This window comes from Fusarium solani (assembly GCF_023522795.1).
Source record: "Fusarium solani strain SB1 chromosome Unknown bctg00000013, whole genome shotgun sequence".
In the NCBI taxonomy this organism is placed as follows: Eukaryota; Fungi; Ascomycota; class Sordariomycetes; order Hypocreales; family Nectriaceae; genus Fusarium; species Fusarium solani.
The window spans coordinates 969,134-982,225 of NW_027072145.1; the positions used below are offsets into that span (position 1 = coordinate 969,134).

Consider the following 13,092-nt stretch of genomic DNA (forward strand, 5'->3'; position numbering starts at 1 on the left):
AGAACCGTTCAATTTCACCCCAATAAAGTTTCCCCCCACCTCCAAGATATCATCACTGCTCGAGATGAGGCTGGAAAACAGACATAAAGCCCCGGACCGATACCACCTCTGATTGAAGGCTTGTAACCTTGGATCCCAAAACAGCCCCGTTCCGAGCGTTTCTACTGGAGTAGAGGGAGGAAATAAACAACACGACAAGGACGAAAGGTTCAACAGGACATGAGGGAGGAATCTAGAGTCTACACTAAAAGACATTTTTTTTTAAATATCATGAATGCTTCCGGCGATCGTTCTAGTAGCGTTAGAGTGTAATAAGTATCTTCCAGCCTCCTACGCCTCTCTAAGCCCATCAGCTTTCCATAAGATATCTGTTGTCGACCATCGCTCCAAATTTCTTCGTTCCTAGTTGAGGCTCTCCTCCCCAGGCTGGATGGTGCCGTTGTTGACGGCTGCCTCGTGGGACCTGGCAACGTATCCCCAGACAGGGAAGTACTTGTCGAGCCAGGGAATCATCTCTTTGGCGCCGGGAGTGTTTCGCCAGTCTCTCATCAGGTCACAAGCAATGGAGAAGAGGCTGACCGTGTGGACACCGGCCTTGGCCATTCGATCGTTAGAGATGTCGCGGACAAGAGGAGAGGTGGTGCCAGAAGCCTCGACGTTGGCCCAGACGGAGTATCCCTCCTCTCGGAGAGAAAGTGCCAGGAAGGTCGTGCAGACATCAGTCGTAATACCGGCCATGATGATTTGAGACTTGTTGGCGGCCTTGACAGTATCTCGGAACTCCTGGTTGTCCCAGGCGTTGACCTCTCCCTGACGCTGCACAAGTGGCGCATCGGGGTGCATCTCAAGGATCTCCTTAGGCAGAGGGCCATTGGGGCCATTCTCGGCGGACGTCGTCAGAATCACGGGCAGATCGAAGACCTTGCCCAAGGCGGCGTGAGCAAGCATCTGGTCGCGGTAGAGCGTCGGGTCAAAGTCCCGAGCCAGGCTGTAGAGGCCAACCTGGAGATCGACGACCAGAAGCAGCTGAAGAGCGTGAGTTTGAGGCTCAAGTTTTGAATCCACATCTCAGAAGCAGCCAACTTACTGCGTCATTCTTGTCCAGTCTTTCAAATACGAACTCTATCTCACCCTGTCAGTCAAGTCCGCCGCCTATCGGCTAACCAGCAAAACTCATATCTATCTGGGTAAACTCACTGTCTTCGCTGGCAGCAACGGCCATAAAGCCAAGGGTCATAGCAAGGAAGGAGAGGAACTTCATGATGGCGAAAATTTGTAATTGTCTTTAGCGCAGGAGGTCGTGGAGAGGGCTGGAATTGAGACTCGGCGTGAGGCGTGATGTGGCCACAACTGTGCCGACCCCCCAATCATTTATATCTTAAGATGCGTATAGACTTTTGGCTACTGCAAGGGACAGAGAGAAAGAAATACAGCGGACTCGGCGGACAGATCCAGACCAAACGTGATGATGAGACGGTCTACGATGCAGCTGCCGTGTAACCCCACAAACGGGAAATGCATGCGATTTCCTGCCACCCGGGAACTTATAATGTGACTTAAAGAGTCATAGTTGGGTTAAATTCGCGTAAGTGGAAGTATAGCAGCAGCTAGCCGTGTAACCCTGCCTCTAGTACTAAGACTTCCTTCTCTTTCGATAAAATACAATAAAACTAGGCTCATGCACGCCGTCGTGTCCTTTTGAATTTGCGTTTAATGACGCGATTTTCGTCTGAGGAAGAACTAGTGAGGATAAGCTTCGGGATATCGGAACCAGTGGAGGCCGCGAGTGTGGTGGGGCAAAACAGCCCGCTTTTCAACTACGCAATGGGGTCGTCATGAGAAGCCTAGTACGAACGACCTGTGTCATTAATCACGCCCTGCTTGTCCTTCGTTACCGGCCCATGCCCTCCTCCAGCATCCGAATCCAGTGCATTATTACTTACTTTATTATTATTTTAGCTTTATGTAACGTACTTAATAAGCTTGCGCGACAGACAAGTAAGCATGACACTTAAATTTCCACTCTTTTTTTTTTCCCTACAGTCCCTTTCTTACCTCCGATATACTCCTACATCTGCTCCACCACTCGCGACACTTTTGCCTACCATGCTTCGCTCGAACACGCCCGCTTATGTTCTGACTCCGAAAGCCGTCCCCTATTCTTCCCACTCTTATCTGACAACAGTCTCTAGCAGTGCCCGTGAGGTTTCTCACCAAAACCTGAAATACGCTAATGAAGACAGGGGTAAGAGACCGTTGAAAACTTGACCAGTAGAGGCCGTTGAAGTTTTATTTGGGTCAAATAAGAAATGATTAGTATGAAAAGAATGCATGAAAGCTCGTATTTAATTTTAATTAGGTTTCAGAACATAATAGTCAAACGTTGAGGCGTAAATGCCGGGTTTATATTTGATAGTTATCGAGCTAGAGTCGGGTTGGCAGGGGCATGAGTGGTGTATATCAAGACAAAAGTGGAACCCCAGAGAAAAAGCAACTGTCGCAGGGTAGGCATGATCTTCACGGCCTCAGGAACAACTGCGTTAGTAATCTAGCCGTATGCTTTACGTAACTCTGCGGGATGGAATACCCCGCACAAGAGACAACCTCAGACAACAATCAATCAACACACTGCTGCTGCTCATTATCGTTTACCTGATCCTTTATTCTTTTAGCACGCTCAGTGCGATAGGTGGTCAACGCAACTCGACGTTGGCGAAGTGGGGCACCGCGGACCAGCATTGATCCGAAGGCTTCGGCTGCTCATCGGAACCCATTAGACGACTACAACCGTGTAGGAGAAAATCAATCAATCAATCACCCAAAAAAGAAATTGAACAGAATGAAATGAACTAACTAGTAGAGTAGCTAAATTGCACGCCCCCTTAAATAGATAATTCGGCGCAACTCGTGCCGGTCTTATTCCAAACTATTGGCCTAATTCTAACCACCTCCTCTTTGTTTTCGTCTCTTAACACTAACTCCCTGGTATAATGGGCGAGTTTGACTGCTACTGCGCCATATGCGGCGTCGCCCTAAACGACCATTCCGAGATCGGGAGCCGCCAGCCGCGCGCTTTGAAGAGACGCCGAGAAATCGTGCGTAGAAGACGCGAGGGACTTCCTCCTCTAGACGACTCAAAAAGTGATAATGAGTCGGACAAGGAGCCTTCTGACGACGAGTCTGAAGATTGGTACGAGGATGAGGAGGATCTGCGCTATGATCCTGACCTAGTTAGCTAGGAGAGTTTGGAATGGCTGGGTGAGGTATCGTGCCTCGGCTTTAATCCAGTCGCTCCTTCAGACGATAGGTGAGCTTGATACAAGTCTACCAATGAGCCAAATGCTAAGGCGATTAGGACTTTCTTTGCTGATGCGGAGCCTTACGATGACTACATGAGTCTTGTTTCCCGCTGTATAAACCAGGCTAAATCTCAACCATTAGGGTCAATTGATACTTCTTCCGGGTGACAGTGAGTTGATAGTTTATATGTAGACCTCAAATAATAGTTTCTGATATTATTTGAAGACCCAAACCGGCCAGAGCAGAGAGAAGTTGACTGGCAAGTCCTTTCGAGTGAGATACTCTTTTAACCCTATACTGACATCTCTTAGTTATCATGCGAGCGAGCCCAATAGATCGGCCGTATTTCCTTTCCACAATGACTGCTACCTAATGCTTAAGAGAGTCTAGGTTTCCACCAAAGGCCCTCCTCCGGTGGATAGGGACCTGCTTTACAAGGTGATGGCTGGTCTATCGGGGCAATACTCGACCTACCTCGAGATCAACTATGGTCCCGTCTCTGGGAGGGATCAGTTTTGGGAGCCTATTCCAGGCGAGGAGGTGAGGCTGGAGCATGTATGGACTGCTAAGATCGATATGCTGACGACGTCACTAGTTCTCTGTTACCAACCCCAACGATGTGAACGACTTCTACGACCACCTGCGCGAGAAGTTGACGTCGGGGAGCTTCCAGCCCTCTCCCGAACCCGAAGCAATTCTCCTAGGGCCTGCTAGTCCAGATGATGACCCCTTCTCCAGGCTATCCACCCCCCCTGTTCTGGGGCAACCCCGGTCCTCTGGCACAGAGGCTTCTCTGGGCATTTGTCGCGCCTCCCCTGTGGCAGCGTCGAGACATCAAGATATCTCCTATCTTTCCCCATGGGCTGGATGAAGGATACCCTGAAGACAACCTCAGTCCCTACCAGACGCTCCCATGGGCAAGAAGTCAGGGCGAGTTGGAAAAGCTGGCCTGAATCACAGCCTATACGCCTTGAAACCCCACCGATGCGACTAGGCCCATTCTTGGGCTCAGGGCTGAATTTGTGAAAAGGTATTGGGAACCTAAGCGATATGTTGGCCACGGAGGATATTGGCCCGAAGATGAAATGACCTATCTGGACTTGAATGGCGCATATGGGGAGAGGATCGTCGAGATTGGAGTATCCAAGTCCGGGACTTTGAAAGGACTCATGGTTTGTGCTGGACTTGCTGCAAAGCTTGAGATGGAGTTGACTAATTCGGACTTGTAGTTGAAAACAAACAGAGAGAGGTTCGCAATCTTTGGTCAAGGGGAACCAGGACCAGAGAACTGGACAACGGTTCAGGTCCCAGATGGAGACTTTATCAACGGCATCGCAGCAACGTTTGATACTGATACCAACACTGGCGTAAGTTCGGGCTCATACTCTGTTACTACGCCCGTCACTGACTCTGTTTCTAGGTTAAGGGGCCTATGTCTTCTGTCGTTATGCTTCATGAGCCTCTGCAATAGAACTATGCTCTGGGCTTGCCTTCTAACAGGATACGCTGAGGATCTCGGTGGTTTATCTCTAATCTAGGTCATTATGCCTGGCTGATAAGTCTTCCTTCAAGCTTGGTTTTAGCCTGATATCTGAAAAGAATAAGAGTTATCAATGCCCATCAAATCATTTCTACCAATTTTTATCTATTTTATAATTACTCATTACTTGATATCCCTTGTATCAATAACCTGCCCGCCGAGACTCGGTCCACGTCATGCCTTTATGCACAGCAATCGAGTCCAACGGTATCGCCTCCGGACCAACATCCTTTGCGTAGACTGTCCTCTCCACCACGGTACTTTGCTCGTCGATATAAGACTCGGGCCATAGGACGGGCTCCTCGGCCGAGTCGTTGTCGTATAGTCTCTTGAATGGTCCGTCTTTTGTCTGAACCTTGTTCTTGTTGGTTGACTTTAATCCTGTGCCACCGATTGTGATAAGGCCAGATGTGTTTTCTTGTTCTTTCGAGGATTCGCCGATGAAGCGACCGAAGAGGAGGTGTAGAACGGGCCGCATAGTCGGAAGGCTTGCACATAGTAGTCCGATCGTAGGTTCGACTGTCGTCCATATCCAGCAGGGTCCGATGAGTTCTGGCTGGCGTTAGCGGGACATGGCAAGAATGGGGTTGATATAGGTTTGCTCTCGAGTAAAGTCTGCGTCAACTCCAGCATTGACGAGGTCAATGACAACCTTAAGGCGAATACAGCTGATCATGACGATGCTATCACTAGTCAGCACATAGACAGTCTTGCTTAAAGAGCTAAGTGTAGATCTATATCCCTCCAAGGAGAAATATCCCAATAATGGCAAACTTTTGCGACCGGCGAACCTGCAGCTTCGAGACCTCGTAGACAGGAAGACAGAGAATCAAGGCGTCCGTAATAATGTTGGGAATCGAGTTGCCCAGAAAGAACTGGTTCTTATCCAAGCAGTGCCCCCTTCCATGAACGGATGCCATGTCTTGTGGACGGGCACATACTGGAAGATAGAAACGAAGACCACGGCCACCCACCAGGCAAAGGTGATGGCGCCGAGGACGTATCCGCCGAATTTCATGAACCGGGTCGGGAAGACGCGGTAGTACATCAAGAGGATGGCTGCTTTGATGGTGCAGAGGACGGTGCCGTATGTAAATTCGCCGATGAAGAGGCACTGAAGATCCGTCTTAGATGTAGCGTTAGTGCAGGGAGAAGGGATCACTCACCAGCATTGATCGTCCAAAGATGTCTGGATACTCCATCACGACCACGGCCAAGTGCCTCCCGACACCGCCATAATGAACAGCTAGCGTCTTGATCAGTAAATCCTCCTCGAGATGATGTTGCAGAGCACTCACCACAGATGCCGAGAATCGCCACAGACCAAAGCAGAGGCTTTCAAAGGTTAGCGACAGACAAGGTGAAGGTGTTGTTGAGCGTACAAGCGATATCAAGATCAACCAGTCATCGATGCCAATATGCATTTGTTTCCTCCACCTCGCCCAAAATCTTACACCCATAATGACCGTCGCGACGGGAATCATGGCGGCGCAAACGCCCACCAGCGTCGCCCCTTCATCGTACTCCAAGAACTCGGGCGGAAAATCGGAGGGATCAGGCGTTGCCGTCATGGCAGCTGCGAAAAAGAGTCTTTGTAACGATGCAAAGTAAGCTCCCAAAAACACGTCGACCAAGACATTGGAAGAGCCTCAAATGTCCTACTGTACCAATTACCACTGGTAATGGCCCCAATACCACTTTTTGCGGCCCGTGCACCTTCCCCTTTCGGTTTTTTTTTTGGCTTCGGGTCGGAATACAAGAATATTTGGTCCCGGTATGGCCTCAAGGAGACAAGGACACAATTTGAGAAATGTATGGATATATTAGTGATTGGTGCCTTTTCGGTTTAAGCCGCCGGGAGTAATGAATAAATAAATAAAAATAAATAAATAAATAAGATACAATGAGTGGGCTCCGTCGGGGATCAGTATTGACCATCGATGTTTATCTCGGAAGAAGTATGATGCACGCCAGGCCGCATGGGAATCGAGGGTGGTGAAATGGTTGACCCAGCGACCCATATCTCCTTGAGTGCGTTAAGGCTACAAACCTGTCACTGCATCGGACCGGTTAATCCGATTCGATTGCATAACATGATATATATTACTAAGAACGCACAACAATATGCGATTTGACCGGCTGTTTTTTATGACGCAACCGCTACGGGTTATAGCCTTAACGCACTCAAGGAGATTGGCCGTGCTGTAGAAGTCGTTGTTGACGGTCGCTTCCCCCACCGCTCACATCTCTCATCGCCCTTAAACACGGTTGGTAGGAATAACACGAGGGCATTATCCTCCCATGCGATTTAGTCCACCTATTGGATAAGTAGGCATATTAGTAAGGGAAACATAGCCAAGAGTATCAAGGGTTTATACCTGGTTATCAGGGGTTGGCATAACCCTGATCTCATTGAATTTGAACCCTGATTTCCCTAATTGATCCTTTATTTTATAGTCTGCAAGCTCCTTATAGATGCCATAGTTAGGACGGGCTATGCCTATAGCACCGTGGCCGTGCTAATAAAGAGAGAGGAAGAGGTTAGGCGATAAGAAGAGGTTATCCATAAAGACGTGATATATTAATTATGGTAGTAGGTTTATAAGGGCCATAACGACGCTCTAAGTCGAGTTTAATGCAATGACTTTATCCCCGTCGTCTATGAGGACGTAGATAACTTTAACCTTATCAGCCTCGCTAGCTTCCCTCTCTTAGCTGGCTATTCCACTTTTTCCTCCTTGGCCGCGGCGGCGGCGGCCGCCTCTCTCTCTTTAAGATACTAACTTCTTCCTCTTTAGACATTTAATGCCAATAAGACTATATTCTATACCGGGCTAGTACTAAATCTACCGTAAAAAGATACCTAATTGGGCTATAACCTATACCTTAAAGCCTATATTAATAGGCTTACTAGGCATATATATTACCTCTAAGTTTCTCCCTATATAGTAGATTATGCCCTTATCTATAGCGAGATAAGAGCCTAGTTATAGAGCTATATTATAGCATATTATATATATTTAGACCATAGTTATATACATTAAAAGACCTTAGGGAAGCTCTTATTATTAGTAAATTTAATATAATTAAAGGGGTAAAGGTAATAATAAAGGAGTTAAAACCGGCTATATATTATGAATTTAATAATAGATTATTTAAGATATTACTCCCTTGGCTTAGGAGTCTTCTAATAGTCTTTAATCGTAATTTCCTTATAGATTCCTATATAAATTAGAATCCTAAGCCAGATATATACTTCTACGGCGCATATAGGCTTCTAGCTTTGCAGCTATGACCGGTCTTTCAATTCATGGTTCCGTGTCAGACAATTGGTTCACTAGGATCATTAATAGCACCAGTCAATTTATAAGAATTATCTATAGAAGAAAAGAAATCGAATAGCCATAAGTTCGGGCATAGCTATTTAAGTTCATATCGTTAGGATTATACGATAGGCCAGATGTAAAACCGGATAGCTACATCCGGTCACACGAATGTTATGCGACAAGGAGCGATCAGGAGCGACGGCTTGAATCGCTAACGCTCCCAACGCTCCCAGCGCTCCCTAAGAACACCACGAAGTGTATAGCACACACTCATTTGCACTTCCCTATGTAACAGCTACCTCAGCTATCAATACAACTTGGTTACACTCAATACCCTTGAGCACATTACCAGACGTGACTTACACCCCCTTGCTCAGACTACGCCTCTACACTCCTGCCAACATAAACCAGCACGGCCGGTTTATCCCTTGGGAAACGCATGATCGTCACAGTAATAATACCTCTCTATTTATACAGTTCCTAAAACCCATAGAATAAATCCCTCCCAAATATTAATTAAACGAAGTAGAGAAGTGGGAAAAGTAAGAGATAATTAGATAGTGACTAGGGGTAAATGAAACCGTGATGCGCTAGTAATAAAAGAAGCACCAAAGAAGTAAAGTCAAAAGAGTCCCATCGGTCTAGCTAGAAAAGGCGAAAGATATGTGTGGCTATAAAAGACCTGCCAAGGGCCGGGCCGTTAGCTCTGGGTTGGGTGAGCGGCCCAGAGCGGTTTTGTGAAGATCCTATAGAGGCGGGTAGATTGATTCGACAGCTGAATCGATGAGATGAAGGGGCGGTCGTATTGGCAGATGATTGACCGGGCCAAGGCCAGCTCACGAGAACCCAATATGGTTGCGATTAGTGAGGTGCATGCGGAAACGGGTGGGGGATTATGCTGGAGTTTCGGGACTGGCACGTGCATATGCTCACGCGCGCCATCGCGAAGGCCTGGCAAGGCCCGAGCGAACCTTATACATTGCCTCCGTAACCGAAGACCAGAGGTTACTATACCCGCTGGAACCAGTCAAAGCCAAGAGTCATGTTGTAAGAGGCGGAGGCTAAAGCCGATGATTCCCAAAGGTCAGGCTGACTAGAGAAGTTTGTTGTTCGGCCGTCGCTGGAGTTATCTGTTTGCTTAGCCTCGTTTGGGCAGGGGAGGCAGAGAGAGACTAAGAGGCGGGCCGGGACAGGGAGGGAGTTTCGAAGGTCGCTGAGTAGGCATATTGATTATAGTGCGTGCTGCTTGACTAGATTCGAATAGTTATCAAGAGAGCCAAGTATAATTGGCTAAGTCCGTGACGGTTGGTAGTGTTGAGTGTCGAGTAGTATCGAGCAGTCGGGATAGTAGTAGTATGAGAGAGTTAAGTGACGCGAGATATATTGCAAGGAAGCACAAGCGGGAAAGAGGCGATGGTGAGTGCCTAAATAATTTCTTAAATGAGTTAATAGTAGAACGGGCTGATTGACCGATGATGTCATGCTCTCATAGCTTTGGCGTCTCCCAGCGTCCCAGGCGTGAGCTACCATCTCTCTGAAACGTAGCGTGAACCTTCGTTTTCTCGCGCTTTGGCCTCCTTCATCTGCTCCTTCTAATGTAATCCACGGGAACTCGACGCAGCCCCTAACTTTACCCGCCCTCATTACTTTATCACATTCAGAATGCGCGGTCGACAACGCTCAATGATTTCTTAGCGAAAATAGCTGCTAATTTCAAATCGAAATGAGAATTGACTAAAAATGCTCTCTTCAACTAACGTACTTGATAAGCGAGCGCCGCAAACAAGCGAGAGCCGCATTAGGATTTATACCTTAAATCGAGGTTTTCTAGGGGTTGATTGAGAGCTCATAGATGACTTTCATATGATTTATACGATGATTTTGGTGGTAATGTGTCGCAGGCCAGGTATGAACTCAAAGAGCCTCAGGAACAGGGACCCAATAGGGCCACGGGTAGCCGGCGACTGATGGGTGTGCTCCCATCTCAACCAACCAAGCCAAGTAACTTGATTGATGGACACACTGAATGGTAGCAGCAATGCGGCCGCACGGGTTAGGGTAGCATTCAAAGTCCTTGAGATCATGTAGTCAGCGATCAATGCGCAACAGTTCAGGCTCTGCAACCCCCCGCGAGATCCGACTAGTCCTATGCTAGCGCGGTGATCAAACTTGGGTGCATCCCCTACTTCATTGACGCCATGGTCCAATTCTCATCCGGATAGCCAACCGTTGAGGGGGCCGAAGGCCAATGAAGCCGAAGTGGCAAGTCGGGGGCCAGGCATGCTAGACGGTGGACGTCGAGGACGTAATAAAAAGAAGAGACGCCTTTGCCACTGGGCCAAACCCATTGTGATTATCCTTTGTTTCTTTGATGCGGCCCGCTTAGCTTGCACCCCCCGAGAAATTTCCCGCCCCTGCTTGCAGCTTGTACTACGCAAGTCCTCCTCCGAGATGCCCTGCACATGGGGTCCGAGCCACACTTGTGTAACACTCAAAGCCATTCTCGTCACACTGGCCTAATGCAACGCTATCACATGTCGAGACATCATATCAGCCGCCTTTCGTTAGTCAACCGCGCCAAGAACGAACGCTAGCTACCCACGGGAACCGGGCCCAGGACGGCGCGGTGACAAAGGCAGGGGCCCTGGAAAATGAGATCGAGATGACTTCTCTGTGGTGCAGACCTCGAGATAAATAAGTCTAAAAGGAAATAGGAACATTCTGTGGCTGACAAGCCGGTCAAGTCCCCGTCCCCAAGTCCCCAAACAATAGCACTACACAAGCTTTCAGATAACGCGTCCACTCTGGAGGTCCCTACAATGGCATCCTATCATCCTTGCCATTCTTGTCCCGCTTCAATCCCATCTTCATTCTGGCTCGGGTCGCACCGGGTGCTACTACCGTCAATATGAGGCCTCTCGCTGCGACTTCTCTTCGCATGCTTGTATATATCGGCTAGACTCATGGACGAGGTAGTTCTGAATGAGGGTATAATTGCATCCCGAGTGCTGTAGAATTTGCATCTTAAGTTTATACACCTCGAATGTCAGGTCGGCCACGTAGGTGGAAAGATCGCGGTGGATATGCTCTAGGTCCTGCTGGCTTGACTTAAGTTTTAGCTGTTTTTCCCTCTGCTTAATACGGAGCTTATTGGATGCGATTCGGTTTCGTTCCTGGATTCTTTTAATGTGATTGTTGCTATGTTGGGTTGGATGAGCGCCGTTGCCGCTGGCATTTCTCGTGCGGCGAAAAGTTGAATGGTTTGTCTTGTTCTTTGCTTGTGGATTGACGTCTCTATTACCCAGCGGAGTTCTTCCAGTGGAATTGCGAGATATAAGATCGTCAGAGTAGCAATTTTACTTTTGATATGGTTTCTTTGTCGTCGAGGGAGAGTCCTAATGGCCCTGGGTAGGAGGTGATTCCTTAGAAATCCTATGCTTAGGCACCAAAAACAGGGGCGTATCCGGTATGATAGGATTAAGGCCGTTCCACGAATTTATATAATCAGTCTCATGGCTAATAACATGCCAATGGTCTGTCGAGTTGATGTTATAGTGATAGAAGAAGCCATCGAGTAGAGGTCTAGTCTGCGTATAAACGCCGTTTAATGTGCTGTTCTTGCTTTTTGATGTACTAAATGGGACTAACTGGTTTGATGACTACTATTGCTCTTATAGAAGAGATTCGGGGATGTAGGATATCCCAAAGGTTAAGTCGTCTCCCATGTCTCTCGGCTCACCTAAGCCTCTATCGTCCGTGAGATAAAGAGAGATCACAGGGTATATCTCTATACAAGAAGTTCAGCTGATGGCCAAAGCAGCGGGGGAAGAGCTAGAGGGAGACCCTAACCATCTAGAACCGTCTTGAATGCCCGTTGGGCTATTTCTGCGCTAGTGACGGTGATTTCGAGCAGGTGAACAACCGCGCACTGGAAGCTCGGGATGACTAGGGGTAAAAAGAAGCTACTGTGCTGACGCTCATACAAGTCGCTGCGAACGAAATGACCTGCAATATGTTAACAGAACTCGAAAATAGGACGTGGAACGACCGACAAGGAAGCTCGTTCAATTTCCCAGACCGATCAGATCTCGACGAGTGGCGGGAAGGGAAAAGTCAAATTTAAGGATGTGAAAACGCATGGATAAGAAACCATCTCGGTATCATTGAAACCCTAGGTTCGGAAGAAATTCCCCGGAAAATGTGGCCCGGCTTCAAAGCCAAGATCCTTGATCCAGCATCCGGTTTAGAGGCCACATAGCCTGACTCACGACTTGCTAGGAGGGACGGCGCGGGACGGATGGCGCTAGGATGGTACCTGGGCGCACATTTCATTCTCGCTAGTCCAGAAAAGAGATAGTTAAGGGGACTAGGGAATCAGTGAGACTAGCACAGGACCCAACCTTTTAGTGTTGAAGGCCGTGCGAGAGTCTGGAAACCCGCCCAATAGGCAGCCAAGGTTGATGTCTGTGGCCTCCAACTGCGGAATTGAAAAAGAGTACTCCGTAGTGGAGGTTTATTCAAGATGATTCGGCATACTTCGTAGTCCATGGGCTCAATGTGCAAACACCTCTAGGATAAGACGGCGAGATAGGACAAGAGGAAACAACGGCGATAGTCAGTCTACCTATTTTGTTTATCGGATGTCACGTATTCCTACAACCAGTGTTTGTTTGAGAAACATACTGGTTCGCCAGATCAGGTGCTGCCTCGCACAGCTCATCAAAGGTGTGACAGAGGCTGCGAGCAAAGGATCTTATTTGATGTTGTTCTGGGATAGACCATTCTGCCAAGGGAAATCTTAGCCCTTGCACCGAGTAGCTCACATTTTCCAGTAATTATCGGCTCCACTGCCTTCAACGTGCCCCTTCACGGGCATGGGCAAAGCAAGTCGCTCTGCATACCTGTGTACACGGTTTACACCCAGGA

General features: G+C 48.1%; 4 protein-coding genes across 4 annotated transcripts; 1 reads left to right on the forward strand and 3 right to left on the reverse strand.

Annotated features, from left to right (window-relative positions):
* Window positions 1-402: 402 nt before the first annotated feature.
* Window positions 403-1,261, reverse strand: MRS44_017188 (uncharacterized protein; the record flags this gene model as incomplete). The annotated part of the gene is made up of 3 exons (XM_046281598.1): window positions 403-1,026; window positions 1,088-1,122; window positions 1,198-1,261. 3 exons carry the CDS (start codon window positions 1,259-1,261, stop codon window positions 403-405), a joined length of 723 nt encoding a protein of 240 aa, XP_046127098.1.
* Window positions 1,262-2,990: 1,729 nt separating this feature from the next.
* MRS44_017189 (uncharacterized protein) lies at window positions 2,991-4,771 on the forward strand (the record flags this gene model as incomplete). The annotated part of the gene is made up of 6 exons (XM_065617670.1): window positions 2,991-3,230; window positions 3,691-3,840; window positions 3,896-4,071; window positions 4,331-4,472; window positions 4,530-4,667; window positions 4,721-4,771. The coding sequence occupies 6 exons, from the start codon at window positions 2,991-2,993 to the stop codon at window positions 4,769-4,771; spliced, it is 897 nt and encodes a 298-aa protein (XP_065473742.1).
* Window positions 4,772-4,982: 211 nt separating this feature from the next.
* MRS44_017190 (uncharacterized protein) lies at window positions 4,983-5,318 on the reverse strand (the record flags this gene model as incomplete). The annotated part of the gene is made up of 1 exon (XM_065617671.1): window positions 4,983-5,318. One exon carries the CDS (start codon window positions 5,316-5,318, stop codon window positions 4,983-4,985), a length of 336 nt encoding a protein of 111 aa, XP_065473743.1.
* Window positions 5,319-5,402: 84 nt separating this feature from the next.
* MRS44_017191 (uncharacterized protein) lies at window positions 5,403-6,411 on the reverse strand (the record flags this gene model as incomplete). Its single annotated transcript, XM_065617672.1, has 3 exons — window positions 5,403-5,523; window positions 5,782-5,954; window positions 6,007-6,411. The coding sequence occupies 3 exons, from the start codon at window positions 6,409-6,411 to the stop codon at window positions 5,403-5,405; spliced, it is 699 nt and encodes a 232-aa protein (XP_065473744.1).
* Between the last annotated feature and the right edge of the window lie 6,681 nt (window positions 6,412-13,092).